Source organism: Ranitomeya variabilis, chromosome 3 (assembly GCF_051348905.1).
Source record: "Ranitomeya variabilis isolate aRanVar5 chromosome 3, aRanVar5.hap1, whole genome shotgun sequence".
Lineage (NCBI taxonomy): Eukaryota > Metazoa > Chordata > Amphibia > Anura > Dendrobatidae > Ranitomeya > Ranitomeya variabilis.
In genome coordinates, this window is record NC_135234.1 from 321,143,834 (window position 1) to 321,159,901 (window position 16,068).

Consider the following 16,068-nt stretch of genomic DNA (forward strand, 5'->3'; position numbering starts at 1 on the left):
CCCCCTACTGATAAAAACAGGGGGTCTTGTGGACAGACTGCACGCAAGCACGGTGGATGATTTATATATTACTAAAATATTATTAAAAGTTAAGTTTTATTATTTTTCCACTACAGTCATGCTCCCCCCGCCCCTCTCATTTACCATCTTTTGATATTTCTTCAGATCACCTCTCCCTTGTAGCATTCCTGATGTATAGACAAGCATACATGTTCTTTCATTGGTGACAAACCCATACAGGTTTTAGTTCATTAACTTGCCCTGACCTGTAATTGTAGATAAGCAAAAAGCTCTCCTACTTTTGTCAGCACATTCTAGAAAAGTGCACTGCTTTCTTAATGTAGTTTAATTTTTCTTATTAGAGTGCAAAACTTTTAAATTGTCAGATTAGCTTTACAATAAATGCAGTTTCAGGGTAAATATACAGAATGATATGTTTCTGATCATTTCAACATTTTTTTTTCTTCTAGATCTATTGGATCTGCAGTGGATGAGAAGTTTCTCTTTACCACCAGTCGCTCTGATTGGGTGGCTGAATCTTGCAGACTTCAATTAACTAAAATGGATAAAACGGATAATCAGCAAAAGTCTGAGTTTCCCAGAAAGCCTATAGAAAAGAATGGTTCTACAAAACTGTCACATGGTGATGTGTCTCCTCAATTATATGTTGGCCATGTAAAAGGCCTGCAAAAAGTGTTTGAAAGTATTAGCTCAAAAGATGATGTTATCCATCACAAAGTAATACCCAAATCCCAACAGTATGGATCTCTTAGGGAAAAGAGACATAAAGTGCCTCAAGATGCCCCTGTTAATCCAGGAGTTCATGGTCCAGTTTTCTCTACAGTTTACAATCCTGTCAGAAAAGATCACTTAAAGGAAAGAAGTGAACAAGTAAGAGTGACAGTAACTGAAAATACTGGAAAAGTAAACACTTCTACAGTTCCATTAGTATCACAGAGTAATATGGACAGTAATAGAAAAAAAATGGAAAGCAAAGGTAGTATAAAGACATACATTGCAAATGTGGAATTAACCAATATATGCCATTCTGGCTATGAAGACAACTATAGGAAAGAAAAAAAACAACTTCCAGATCTTAAGCTTCCCCCTAGGACATCAACACCACCCCCATTGAGGACTAAGAATAATTCTTCTATTTCACTAAGTTCACCAAGAGGATGGAAAAATGAGAATGTTATTGTCCGTTCACCTCTAGCTTCTGCACACAAGTTTGAAAATCACAGGAATAATTCCTCTCGAATGCCACCTCAAATATCACACAATTTTTTCTTTTCAGAAGACAATGATTTATGTGCTAAAATAGGTTTAGAAACAAACCAAAATGTAAAAATGTATGAAGGAAACCCAATCCATTCAAGAGATCTAACCATCAAAGATCATCATGCAAAGAACTCACAAGAATCATATAAAGCAGAACTTAAACTCTTGCCCCAAGTCACTGTACTCCATGATGTGAGTCATATTGTTGATGGAAAAGAGGCATTACACAATCGAAACTTTGAGAAGTTTGCAAACACCAAAAACAATGAAATTCAAAAAGACTCTATATCAAATGCTAATCTAGAACCAGGAGAAATGCAGGAAGAATTTACTGGTACATTTCTTGCAGAAAGAATGTTGATAGATGACACACCTTATCAAGAAACAAGCACATCAGAAATGGTAAAATCAAGAGGTAAGGAGGTCGATGTAGACGAAACTATGAAAAAGGTTGATAGTAAGCTCAGTCATGAGATCCTTCCTATAATAACTCAAAGAAGAAATCCACCCTCTTTTACACATGATGCCTCCATTAAACTGGAAGACACACATAGAGAGAAACATTCAAATGAATTTAAGAATCACAATGCTCCACGCTTCATGGATATAAATTATACCAAAGGCGACAGTAAGGTTATGTCACATGAGAATAGAAATAAGATAGCTGGGGACATACACACCAGCAAAGAAGTGAAAAGTAAATATCAGCCCACCTTAATCCATAATAAAATTGTAAATGAAGGAAAGCATGACTCTATTCATTTAAATAGAAGAGCAAATGATGAAATTAGACATCTTGAAGGCTCAGTCAGTGATCAACCACTTGAAGAGACCAATACAAGGCTAAAATATAAAGTGGAGGAATTGAGTAAAAAACATGGAGCATTACCTCACTGGGACTATAGTACTAAGAACCACTTAAAATGTAATACTAATATTTCTCTTGAAAATCAATCTACAGCTGTAGCACAGCAGAATAACCCTGCAACTGATCAATCAGAGGAAAAAGTTTTATTTGTGACCACTGAAGGTAAGCACAGTATACATGTCGAAGCAGATATTATGAGATCTGCTAATAATGAAGAAAGAAAAACAGATTTGGCAGATAGAGTTGGTGGTGCCATCAATCATTTACCAATAAACAAAGCAATAGCAGAAAGTTACATAGTACAAACAGAAATGGACATTCCTGAAGGTGAGAATGGTGTTGCGTGGAAGAAATCTGTACATAAAAAAGAAAAGGACAGAATTGAGGAAGGGTCGACCATAGGTTATAATTATCGCAATGAGAAAGCCAGGAAAGACAAAGAATTAATTAACCGAGAGCAACCAGATATGATTTCTATAACAGCAGTAGATAGACAGACAGATCACATGAATGAAATTAATGAAGAAAACAGAGAAATGGGCACTCTTCATGCTTTGGATATATCAGTGCAGTCTGAACATGAAATAGCAGAATTGAGAGATCAACCAAATAATATTGTAAGAACTATATCGTCAATGGATGAAGATAGATGCAAATATGAACAAAATGTATGGTCCAGTGAAGTATTGTCCACTAAGTCAGACCAAGCGTTACAAATGGATTTGAATCTAAATGTTTATAGAGATGTAATTGACCATGGTTGTAAATTCGCACTCAGTGTGGAAAGAGAGAGGGGACAAATGGAAAATATATGGGACATACCAAAAAATACTACAGTGGTGAAAAACATAGTAAATATGATTGAGGAAAAGAGTGATGAAGTTGATATATCAATGGTAGACATCATAGACCAGAGTATACTGGATGCTACTGTAACAAAACATGAGTCAGCTTCGAATACAATTTATCTGTTTGCCAGTGATATGACAGTAAACACAGAGGTTGAGGAGTCAAATGAGTTAATGACAGATGCCGAATATAATGAGGAGCAAGCAGCATGCGAGAAATTTGCCCTAGTTGACTCATCTGCAGAGATCAGTGAACAACCGTGTAGCAATTTAAAAGAAGATCCAGATAACATGTTGAGTATGGGTGTAAATGGCAGTCGCCTGTCGAAAACATGTTGTGAAAATACAGCACAAGCAGATGACTTCAACGTGAATCATAATTTACAAAATGCCGACCTCATAAGTGAACACCATAAGAATGAAAGACAAACTTTGGATGTGATTACTCAATTTCTTGATAACAATGTTGTGGAGAAAATAATTGTTGTTAGTGCAGATGACGTAAGTGCAGATGACATTAGTATTTGTAGTGAAAAAGATGAAGATAGAAATATAAAACAATTTATAAGTGAGCCTGTGGATCAGACTAGGGAATTGGTACTTTACAAAGCTGAACTGACTGGAAGCATTTCTGCAACAAAAGAATGTTTAACAGTAGACCATTATAATTCAACAATGGAGGATACGTTAACTCTCCCTATGTATGAAGCTAATCAAGGGCATCTGAGCCATGTTGATGATCATCAAAACAGTGTAGACAAACAATTAGTGGAAAATATCAATTTGGCAGGGGAAGAAAAGGAAAATGAGATAAGTCAGCAAGCTAATGTAAAAGAAGTAGTTGAAGATCCTTTAAGTGGTATACTAATGGGCCAGGTACAAAAAGAGGCCATATTGTCGAATGATAAATGTTTAATAGCTAAAATTGAAGATACATGGTATGATGAAAACGATGCATTAGATCTGGATGTGAAAAAAGCAAAACTTCTTATTATGGATATCAGTAATGAAATACATGACCCTGCAAGGTTTGAAATTCCCAACCCTGTTTTATCTAGTACTGATATTAGGGACTCCACCAATAATCTGCCAACTGAAAATACTCAGATGAGTAAACTTATAGCAAATCAAATTACAGATGAAGTAAATCATTGGAAAATTCAGTCAGATAATCTATCCTTGAAAGAAGGCCAGGCAGAAAGTTTACATGAGTTATCTACTGTAGCTTTGAACAGTTGTGATCCTCAGACTACTGTAACATTACATAGTAGTGATCCACAGACCATTGAAACATTGCACAGTGAAGATCCTCAATCTATTGTAACATTGTACAGTAGTGATCTGCAGACTACTGGAACATTACACAGTAGTGATGTGCAGACTTCTGGAACATTGCATACCAGTGATCCACAGACTACTGAAACATTGCACAGTATAGATCCTCAATCTATTGTAACATTGCACAATAGTGATCTGCAGCCTACTGGAACATTGTGTAGTAGTGATCTACAGATTACTGGAACATTGAATACTAGACATCCACAGACTTCTGGAATATTACAAACTAGTGATCTTCAGACTACTGCAACATTTCATACTAGTGATTCACAGACTAATGGAACATTGAATACTAGACATCCACAGTCTTCTGAAACATTACATACTAGTTATCTGCAGACTACTGGAACATTGCACAGTAGTGATCCTCAAACTACTGGAACATTGCACAGAAGTGATCTTCAGACTACTGGAACATTGCATACTAGTGATTCGCAAACTACTGGAACCTTGCACAGTAGTGATCCTCAGACTACTGAAACATCGCACAGAAGTGATCTTCAGACTACTGGAAGATTGCACAGTAGTGATCTACAGACTACTGGAATATTGCACAGTAGTGATCTACAGACTACTGGAACATTGCACAGTAGTGATCCTCAGACTACTGGAACATTGTACAGTGGTGATCTACAGACTACTGGAACATTGCACAGTGGTAATCTGAGGACTACTGAGACATTGCAAATTGGTGATCCACGGACTACTGGGACATTACACATTGGTGATCCATGGACTACTGGGACATTACACATTGGTGATCCGCAGACTTCTGGGACATTGCATGGTGGTGATCCGCAGACTAATGGAACATTGCACATTGGTGATTCCCTGACTACTGGAAATTTGCACAGTAGTAATCTGCTGACTGCTATACAAGGAAATGAAAATGAACTCCTAGAAAGCAAAAATATTGACACACATGATTCCAACATTTATGTCTTTTTAAACAAATTTAATGGAGAAATTCCTGGGATCTTAATCTCAGATGTGGAGAAAATAAAAAATACTGTAGGGAATATGTCTGGTCTAAATACAATTTACTCACAAGTGCAACAAAACTCAGTGGAGCAAGAACAAATGACTGAAAGTGTTCAACATTTCTATCTTCCCAAATCAGAAAAACATACACTAGACGATGCAAGGGCACAATATGGTATAAATGCTATAAAAGAGGAAGAAATAGAAGCTTTAGAAAATATGGAGATTTGGGTGAGCAAATTGCGACAATTCGAAACCCCTGAGTTTATGAAACAACTTAGAGAACCTCGTCAGCCTCGTTCCTCTGGACTAAACATGTGTGGTATTTTACCCCCTATAAAAGAGGATCAAGGTTCTCCAAAGAGTGACCACTTTGTTTTCAGGTTGCCTATTCCAGATATAAAAGAAAATAAAATTATTTCTGAAGAAAGTGAATTAACAGACGAGCCTAATGCAGCGCAACAGAGTGAAACCTCAGAACCAGGTGAACAGAAATATTCATGGGAAAGAAATACAGAAAGGTCTGCGGTTAGGTCCTCCCCACTGGAACTAATGAGAAAACACTCTGGTGATGAGGTTTCTAGAAGTGACAGCTACAAGAATTTTATTGCACAAAATATTAGTCAAAGGCAAAGTTCTATAATTGGCTCTTTACTTCTGTCTGAAAGAATAGACAAAAAGACAGATGCATCTGAAGGGAAGCACTATTCCAGACTTGAAAGCAGTTTTCTCCTTAGCAGTTACCTGAAACCCCAGAATGATGATCAGAGTGTGACAGAAGAGACAGAAACAGTTTCAGAGAATACATCTGAAAATGATATCACTACAATCACAATAAATGATACTTCTACTAGCACTACAGAAAAATCTAAACAAGAAGAGAGTGTGGACTCTACCATTCCAAAGATGGACCATGTAGCAAACATTGATTCAGATGAGCGACCATCCAAGCTAGAGTTGTCAGTGTCTTCTCCATTAAAGATTTTCCCGGATGTCTGGGTGAGATTTACAAAAAAATGTAATAACTTATTTTATATGCTAATTAAAGGGATTGTCCGGACTGAAATTAAGTTTGTACAGGAGACTGCTGGCTTGCCAAATCAAGAGAGTGTCTGATACGCACACTGTCATGATTCTCCATTATTCTCAGAACGAGTGAGTGAGCAGGCATTCACATGATGACATGCTTGCAATTTGAATACTTACGGTCACAAGCGATGTAGATTTATCTGATTTCTCTCCATTGACGAGAATTGAGAGAAGCCAAATCGGTATAGTCGATATGTGACTACTAGTATGAAAATCGCATATATGTGGTTACGTGACTGCCCACCTGTGTGTGTAATTAATTACCCCTTGAGCTGAGAGATAAATATATGTCATGATCAGGCGCTAGTTTCGGCATCTTAGGCTGTTTTCACATTTGCGGTTGTGTCCGCAGCGTTTATGCCGCATACTTCTGCATGCGTTGTGTTTTTCTATATTTAACATTATGAACGCAGGTACATGCGATTGGATGCTTTTTGCCGCGTTTGACGATGCATGCGTTGTTTCGTTGTCTGCGGCTTGGCTCAGTAAATGCAACATGTTGTAATTTCGGAGGCGTGAATTTGCCGCCTAGAAACGTATGCGGTTGTTTGCAGAAGGAATGCGTTGAAAAAATGCATTTCAGTCTATGAGAACGCATGCGTTCGCAAGCACATGCTTTTGTTTGCGTTTGTGAACGCATGCGTTTTTCCACAGTAAAATCTGTCTAGACACTGATTAGCCACCCCCCACATACAAACTGATAAAAAGAGGGAGTGGGCATTTGCAGTCCACAACTCTGAAGACTGGGAAGAAGATCAGATGCTGGAAAGAACCTGTGAGGAATCTCCACTTTGGACAATGTGAGTATAAAAGCCAATGTCTGTCTTTTCTTTTTTCTCTCTTTATATGTACTAATAATTTCTGTCTCTTTTTTTCTTGCTGCATTCATCAGAATGTCGTTGTCTTTTTCCGAGGAGCGCCTTGGCCCTGATCAAGGTGGAAACAAAATTGAAGTGAGTACTCACCTCTTCAGATTGGTAAGTATTCTCTGTCACATCTACACATGTGACAATTTTTTTTTCTTTTTCAGAATAGTTCTTCAACTGCAGCAGAGGCTGAGCAGGAGCAGCATGGACCAGTTTGTGTGGCAAGGCGACGTGTACGTATACCTGACTGATTGTACTCTGTTTATTGTATCCTGACTGTACTATTCTTGACTGTTCATTTCTTCACTTTGCTTATTTCTTTGCCTTTTTGTTCTTGACTCCTTTTTTTTTATTGCCTTAAATTATTCTTGCCTGTTTTCTGTCTCTGTTTTCTTTATTTTCCTTATTTTAATCTCTCCAACATTAATGTATTTCTTTATTTTCTAGGTTCCAGAACGGGATGAGGACCTCATTGAAAACGATATCCTCATCTCCCTGGTCCATGAGCGAGTCCCGTTGTGGGACACCCGGGTTCCGCAGCACTCGGACAACGTGACGATCCGGAGACTATGGAATAGAGTGGCCCAAGTGATGAGGAATGGCTGGGACGACGCCACGGCTCAGGTCCGCAAGGCATTTCGTAAGTATTGCAATGCGGTGTGATGCAGCAGTGACCTTGGCCAGGATCACACAAGTGTGTGTGATGAGAGAAACTCCTGAGAGTTTCTCTCATCACACACAGTTGTGTGATCCCGGACAAAAGTGCATTGTCTAACCATTTTTTTTTTCAACAGTGCTCAAAGTCAGAACACTGACGTTCGATGACGGATCGCTTCAACAAGGACTTTCGTCAAGAGAGCCAAGTTCCCAGTGGTTCTGGAGCAAGGATCCGAAAATATAAGCATCACCGCATTCTGTCATTTTTGCAACCGGTCCTTGCCCAGAGACCGTAAGTATTTTTATGGTGTATTGGATTGTGTTGTATTGCCTAATCTGTATTTTTCTATTCCACAGGAGTTGACGCTTTTACTATTGTAAATGTTTGGTACTAATGTTTTTCTTTTCACAGCAGTTGGAGCAGCACTCTTGACCCTGGTTCTGGAGCGGTTCTTCATCAAACAGCCACGGACCTGTCCCAGCCATCCACCAGCGCAGCAGCAGATAGTGGGTCTGCAACACAGACTGGAGACCAGGAAGAAGCTGGTCCATCAGGTGTTCCCATGTCCCAATCCTCTGCCTCTGCCTGTTTTTTTGGGGGCTCTTGCTGCCAGCGGCAGAGGGCCTCGGACAGGTCACTCATGCCAGAGTTTTTGCACTTGAGCTCGATCTTTCATGATGGACTTAAGACTATGGGAGACAGACTGGATAGTGGCATCAACCTTATGAATACACTTATCCAGGATGTCACCAGAAGCCTTGACCAAGTGAAAACCGACCTCCAGAGTCCAGCACATCATTTTTTTAATCAAATTGAAAAGGGCATGTCGGAACACCTTACTCCTGATCCCCAGCTCAGTGTCATGCAGGCCTGCAATGCTGCTTTACATGCAGGCTATGCAGCAGAGTCGGTATTTTCAGCAGCCAGTGGTGGCATTTCCACCTGTGCCAACACTGTCACGCTTGACCTCAATGCCGAGCTCTGCTGTATACCACTGCACGGCCACCACCATTCCAAGCATTGCCGGACACCACTACAGCGCCACCATACCGAGTGCTGTTGGACAGCCCACCACCACCACCATGCCAACTTCTGCAGCTGCTTGGACATCCACTGCCACCAGCATGCAGCAGCAGCAACTGGACCATGACGGGTCAGCCACCATCACCAGGTCCCAGCTGCAGCAGCAGCACCACCCGGACACTGGCATGGCTTTCACCACCACCAGCATGCAGCACCCTGACCCTGGCATGGCCTTCACCACCACCAGCATGCAACAGCACCCGGACCCTGGTATGGCCTTCGCCACCACCACCACCAGCAGCATGCAGCCCGGACCCTGGCATGGCCTTCACCACCACCAGCATGCAGAAGCACACGGATCCTGGCATGCCCTTCACCACCAGCATGCAGCAGCAGCTAGCAGGCCATGATAAGACGGCCACCATCACCGGGCCGCAGGACATTAGTACACCAAGGCTCCCCAGACAGCAGCGCAGAGCTCAAAAAGGGGAAAAAAACCTGCAGACTATCGCAATCCATCCCCCCTCACTTTCAATGTGTCTGTGATGTCAGGTTTGTCTCGCCCTTCCAGTGTTTCTCTGCCATCCCATGCCTCCAGTACCATCCCTGAACTCCCTGACCCCACTACTTTAATCGCCTCTTCTCCTACAACCCCTGCGTCGTCTTCAGCCAGTCAGGCCTCAAAGCTACACACACCCCAGTTCCGTCACTCTACCCCAAGCCGCCACAGTTAATTTTTTTTTTATTGTTAAAAATAAATGTTATTATTTTTCTCCCAAATACTGTTTGGTTCTTTGGTAAATTCGGCGCTGGCAACACACACCGTGTGCCGACTAAGCACACTTCGCCGTACACTTTGTGTTTCTGCCACCTCATAGCTCCAAGAGTGAGACAAGTAGAACACTGCAGCTTTGCTTCTTGTGTTTGTTATGGAGCTATGAGTTGTCACAAACTAATATAACTAATAAGGGGGGTGATCGGGAGGTGACCCAGCTTTATTAAAGAAAAAAAAAAACAGCAACAAACCTTGCATAGTGCGGGACAACTAATGTCCCTCCCGGGATCGCGGGGCTGACTGTCAAAATCAGGACAGTCCCGCGGGATCCGGGACGGTTGGGAGGTATGCCTTTACCCCCAAGGGTGGTTTGCACGTTAATGACCAGGCCAATTTTTACAATTCTGACCACTGTCCCTTTATGAGATAATAACTCTGGAATGTTTCAACGGATCTCAGTGATTCTGACACTGTTTTCTCGTGACATATTGCACTTCATGATAGTGGTAAAAAAATTTTGATATTACCTGCGTTTATTTGTGAAAAAAAATGGAAATTTGGCGAAAATGTTGAAAATTTCGCAATTTTCCAACTTTGAATTTTTATGCAATTAAATCACAGTGATATGTCACACAAAATACTTAATAAGTAACATTTCCCACATGTCTACTTTACATCAGTACAATTTTGGAACCAACATTTTTTTTGTTAGGGGGTTATAAGGGTTAAAAGTTGACCAGCAATTTCTCATTTTTACAACACCATTTTTTTTAGGGACCACATCTCATTTGAAGTCATTTTGAGGGGTCTATATGATAGAAAATAACCAAGTGTGACACCATTCTAAAAACTGCACCCCTCAAAGTGCTCAAAACCACATTCAAGAAGTTTATTAACCCTTCAGGTGTTTCACAGGAATTTTTGGAATGTTTAAATAAAAATGAACATTTCACTTTTTTTCACAAAAAATTTACTTCAGCTACAATTTGTTTCATTTTACCAAGGGTAACAGGAGAGAATGGACCCCAAAAGTTGTTGTACAATTTGTCCTGAGTACGCCGATACCCCATATGTGGGGGTAAACCACTGTTTGGGCGCATGGCAAAATTGACTGGAATTGAGATGGGACGCCATGTTGCGTTTGGAGAGCCCCTGATGTGCCTAAACATTGAAACCCCCACAAGTGACACCATTTTGGAAAGTAGACCCCTAAGGAACTTATCTAGATGTGTTATGAGAGCTTTGAACCCCCAAGTGTTTCACTACAGTTTATAATGCAGAGCCGTGAAAATAAAAATTATTTTTTTTCCCATAAAAATTATTTTTTAGCCCCCAGTTTTGTATTTTCCCAAGGGTAACAGAAGAAATTGGACCCAAAAGTTGTTGTCCAATTTGTCCTGAGTACACTGATACCCCATATGTGGCGGGGAACTACCGTTTGGGCGCATGGGAGAGCTCGGAAGGAAAAGAGCGCCATTTGGAATGCAGAATTAGATGGAATGGTCTGCAGGCATCACATTGCGTTTGCAGAGCCCTTAATGTACCCAAACAGTAGAAACTTCCCACAAGTGACCCCATATTGGAAACTAGACCCCCAAGGAACTTATCTAGATGTGTTGTGAGAAGTTTGAACCCCCAAGTGTTTCACTACAGTATATAACGCAGAGCCGTGAAAATAAAAAATCCTTTTTTTTCCACAAAAATTATTTTTTAGCCCCCAGTTTTGTATTTTCCCAAGGGTAACAGGAGAAATTGGACCCCAAAAGTTGTTGTGCAATGTGTCCTGAGTACGTTGATACCCCATATGTTGGGGTAAACCCCTGTTTGGGCACACGGGAGAGCTCGGAAGGGAAGGAACACTGTTTTACTTTTTCAACGCAGAATTGGCTGGAATTGAGATCGGACGCCATGTCGCATTTGGAGAGCCCCTGATGTGCCTAAACAGTGGAAACCCCCCAATTATAACTGAAACCCTAATCCAAACACATCCCTAACCCTAATCCCAACGGTAACCCTAACCACACCCCTAACCCTGACACACCCCTAACCCAAATCCCAACCCTATTCCCAACCGTAAGTGTAATCCAAACCCTAGCCCTAACTTTAGCCCCAACCCTAACTGTAGCCTTAACCCTAGCCCCAACCCTAACCCTAACCCTAGCCCTAACCCTAATGGGAAAATGGAAATAAATACATTTTTTTAATTTTTTTATTTTTCCCTAACTAAGGTGGTGATGAAGGGAGGTTTGATTTACTTTTATAGCGTTTTTTTTAGCGGATTTTTATGATTGGCAGCCGTCACACACTGAAAGATGCTTTTTATTGCAAAAAATATTATTTGCGTTACCACATTTTGAGAGCTATAATTTTTCCATATTTTGGTCCACAGAGTCATGTAAGGTCTTGTTTTTTGCGGGACGAGTTGACGTTTTTATTGGTAACATTTTCGGGTATGTGACATTTTTTGATCGCTTTTTATTCCGATTTTTGTGAGGGAGAATGACCAAAAACCAGCTATTCATGAATTTCGTTTTGGGAGGGGCGTTTATACCGTTCCGCGTTTGGCAAAATAGATAAAACAGTTTTATTCTTCGAGTCAGTATGATTACAGCGATACCTCATTTATATCATTTTTTTATGTTTTGCCGCTTTTATACGATAAAAACTATTTTATAGAAAAAATAATTATTTTTGCATCGCTTTATTCTGAGGACTATAACTTTTTTATTTTTTCACTGATGATGCTGAATTGCAGCTCGGTTTTTGCGGGACAAGATGAAGTTTTCAGCGGTACCATGGTTATTTATATCTGTCTCTTTGATCGCGTGTTATTACACTTTTTGTTTGGCAGTATGATAATAAAGCGATGTTTTTTGCCTCATTTTTTTTTCTTTTTTTTACGGTGTTCACTGAAGGGGTTAACTAGTGGGACAGTTTTATAGGTCGGGTCGTTATGGACGCGGCAATACTAAATATGTGTACTTTTATTGTTTTTTTTATTTAGATAAAGAAATGTATTTATAGGAACAATATATATATTTTTTTAGGAATTTTTTTTTTTTTTTATTTTACACATGTGAATATTTTTTTTTTTTACACTATAACATTGCCCCAGGGGGGCATCATGTGATAGTGTAAGATCGCTGATCTGACACTGCTGTGCACTGTGTAAGATCAGCGATCTGACGTGCACTCCTGCAGGCTTACCAGCGCTTGCTCTGAGCAGGCGCTGGAAATCCACCTCCCTGCAGGACCCAGAAGGCCCCCCGCGGCCATTTTGGATTTGGGCCTGCTGCAGGGAGGAGGAGGTAAGAGACCCTCGGAGCAACGCGAGAGCCCCCTCCCTGCGCGATGCTTCCCTATACTGCCGGAATACTGCGATCATGTTTGATCGCAGTGTGCCGGGGGTTAATGTGCCCGGGGCGGTCCGTGACCGCACCTGGCACATAGTGCCGGATGTCAGCTGCGATAGTCAGCTGACACTCAGCCGCGATCGGCCGCGCTCCCCCCGTGAGCGCGGCCGATCGCTATGACGTACTATCCCGTCGGTGGGCATACAGGCCCACCCCACCTCGACGGGATAGTACGTCACATGTCAGAAAGGGGTTAATCTATGTGATGCAGACTGAAGAGACAATGGAGGTAATACAAGGCATATCTATACTCACCTGAACAGCTGCCAGAAATAGTGAATTCAGGATGCACAAAACCAAGCATCCTGAACTCACTATTTCTGAAAAATGGCATGGTGAGTATAGATATGCCTTGTATTACCTCCATTTTCTCTTCAGTCTATGTAATCTATTTCACACAAACTGAAGAGACGATGGAGGTCATACAAGGCATATATATACTCACCTGGACAGGTGTCAGAAATAGTGAATTCATGATGCTGGGTTTTGTGCATCATGAACTCATTTTTTTTGACACCTGACCTGGTGAGTATAGATCTGCTTTGTATTATACCTCCATCTTCTCCTCAGTCTGCGTTCAATAGATAATGCAAAAGAGACTCAGGATGTAATGACGTCAACTACCTTACCACTGACATCATAAGTGATTGCAGCGCCCCCAATGCCGCAGGGCCGAGGGGTACCCGGTACCGGGCCTCTGAGTCTCTGTTCGGGGATTGTCACGGTGGCTAGGCCCGGTCCGTGACCCTGCTGAGGGGCGCCCAAATAATAGGGTGTGGATGGTGGTGGTAGTGCGGTGCAGTAAATAACGAGGACACCAGGTTGCAGTCTCTTTACCTCTTTACTGAAGGCTTCAGGGTCCTCAATCCGGAATATGGTTAACCGGGCTGCGCAAGCCTGGCCGGTCCGATGGCACATCCAGAGCTCCCTTTGCAGGTGGAAATCTGTGCCTACCTTCTAGCGCTTGTGTGTTGTAGTCCTTCCCTGCTAAGCACCACGGGATAGTCCTCACAACTGTTGTGTCTGTTTCTCGTGTTCCCTCACAACTCGATTCTGATGTTCTTCCACGTCCCCCCAGATCTTATGGTTAGGATGCACCCGTATGACGGGGAGGCTCGGAGCTCTTCCGGGACTCTAGCGTCGCCCCACTCCTGTTGTTACCCCCCTGTGTCTTCCTAGGTCAATTGGGTGAGACAGCCCGCCTATAACTGACTGTCCTGCCGTAGGTTTGAAGTTTGGCCTGGAGCTCTATACTTCCTCGGCGTTCCGGCCACCGGTTATGCGCCTCAATAGGGTGTGGCCTCGTCTTACAGCACGACTCCTACTGGTATTCTCCTTGTTGCGTTGATCTCGTTTCTCACTCAGCACAATAAACCTCGCTTCTTGTCCTTTCTTGGGGTACCGCCGCTATATCGTGCAGGCGCGGTCCCGTAACGTTCTCTCTGGTTGCTAGGCCTCTGTCAGGATCCCAACCCTGACAGGGACCCCTCTGAGTCTCTCCCCGCAACACCCCCTGCCACAGGGTGTTGCCTGTTCGATTCCCAGTCAGCTTTCTCATCTAACTTCCTGCCTAACCCCCAGTTTTACCAGATTGTGAGGAGTGGCCTAATACATAGAACCCTTAGCTCCCCCTGGAGGCCAGACTGTGAAGTGTATTGGTGTCTGTGATACCTGGTCAGATGAACTCCTTCAGTGCCATCAGACGTACCATAGCCCCCCTTAGCGGCGGAGCAACAGTACTGCAACGACCAGGACTCTGGGGCGCTGCATGATTATGAGAGGAAAGACATAGGAGACTCGGTATAGGTATCAAAACACGTTGTTTATTAACAACAAACATTAGGAACATTTAAAACCTGACTGGTACAGACCCAAACCCAACAGAACATTTTACACAATATCTTGCCATGCCACACATCCGATGTCAGAAACAAAGTAGGCAGCAAATTGGTCCCGCATGTGGGCAACTTCTACAGTTGACTGCAGAGGGTGATGTTGGTTCTCTGGCAATGGGTTTGAACTGGTTCATCCAGTTCAATGTTGGGTCACTCCTTAGCCATTATGTAATTGTGGAGAACCACTCAGGCTTTGACAACCTCATCGACTGTCTCCATTTTTAGATTAATGGCTGTCCCAAGAATGCGCTATTTTGAGACAAGAATCCCAAAGGTATACTCAACAGTTGTTCGGGCCCTGGTCAGTCTGTAGTTAAAAATCCTTTTAGTGTGGTTCAAGTCCGGACTGGAATATGACTTCAGTAGGTTTTCACACATCTGAAAGGCCTCATTCCCAACAATAACAAATGGCATTGGTAGGCCTTGAGTGTTTGGGAGAGGCCGTGTTAGTTCTTGAAAGTCTGGGAGTCATTGCCACAGCCAAAAGCTCCAATGTCCACGGCGATAAAGCGACAGTCCACACCTGCTATTGCCATGAGCACTACAGACAAATATTTCTTATAGTTAAAGTACTTCGATCCAGATCTGGTGGGTTTGGTAATCCGTATGTGCTTTCCCTCCACTGCTCCCAAACAGTTGGGGAAATTATACACTCTCCAGAATTCGTCAGCAATTTCCAGTGACATTTCCACGGTGGGTAGGGGGATAAATTCATCCCTGAGAACGTTCCACAAAGCCCGGCAAGTGTCCGCAACTATTCCAGACAAGGTGGAAATTCCAAGCCGGTACTGAAAATGGAGCGATGATAAGCTCTCTCCAGTAGCCAGGAATCTGCCAAAAAAAGAAATAAACAAATTACGAACAATTATATTTATGATGGGGTTTTGCTAAACACATAAAGGAAAAAACAAATAATACATGGCAGAACAATCATAATTATGACAGGCGTTTGTTTAGAATTATTACGTACCTTAATGTGACCAGGAGACGTTCCTCTGCAGGAATCGCTCTACGGAGCTGGGTGTCCTGTCTC

At 42.0% G+C, this 16,068-nt stretch overlaps 2 protein-coding genes across 6 annotated transcripts in view; both read left to right on the forward strand.

Annotated features, from left to right (window-relative positions):
• The window catches only part of CRYBG2 (crystallin beta-gamma domain containing 2), a 386,970-nt gene that overhangs the window by 277,392 nt on the left and 93,510 nt on the right, over positions 1 to 16,068 (forward strand). For all 4 annotated transcript variants that reach the window (XM_077295719.1, XM_077295720.1, XM_077295723.1 and 1 more), the window contains one exon: positions 471 to 6,315. In XM_077295719.1, the coding sequence (XP_077151834.1) occupies positions 471 to 6,315 (5,845 nt within the window). The remainder of the gene's footprint in view (positions 1 to 470; positions 6,316 to 16,068) is intronic.
• LOC143815930 (uncharacterized) lies at positions 6,322 to 9,977 on the forward strand. Of its 2 annotated transcripts, XM_077295725.1 has the most exons (4): positions 6,322 to 7,205; positions 7,298 to 7,965; positions 8,014 to 8,220; positions 8,341 to 9,977. In XM_077295725.1, exons 3-4 carry the CDS (start codon positions 8,093 to 8,095, stop codon positions 9,077 to 9,079), a joined length of 867 nt encoding a protein of 288 aa, XP_077151840.1. In that variant the 5' UTR covers positions 6,322 to 7,205; positions 7,298 to 7,965; positions 8,014 to 8,092; the 3' UTR covers positions 9,080 to 9,977. The 2 variants fall into 2 exon arrangements, with proteins under 2 accessions (XP_077151840.1, XP_077151839.1); XM_077295724.1 differs by having other exon boundaries at positions 6,322 to 8,220.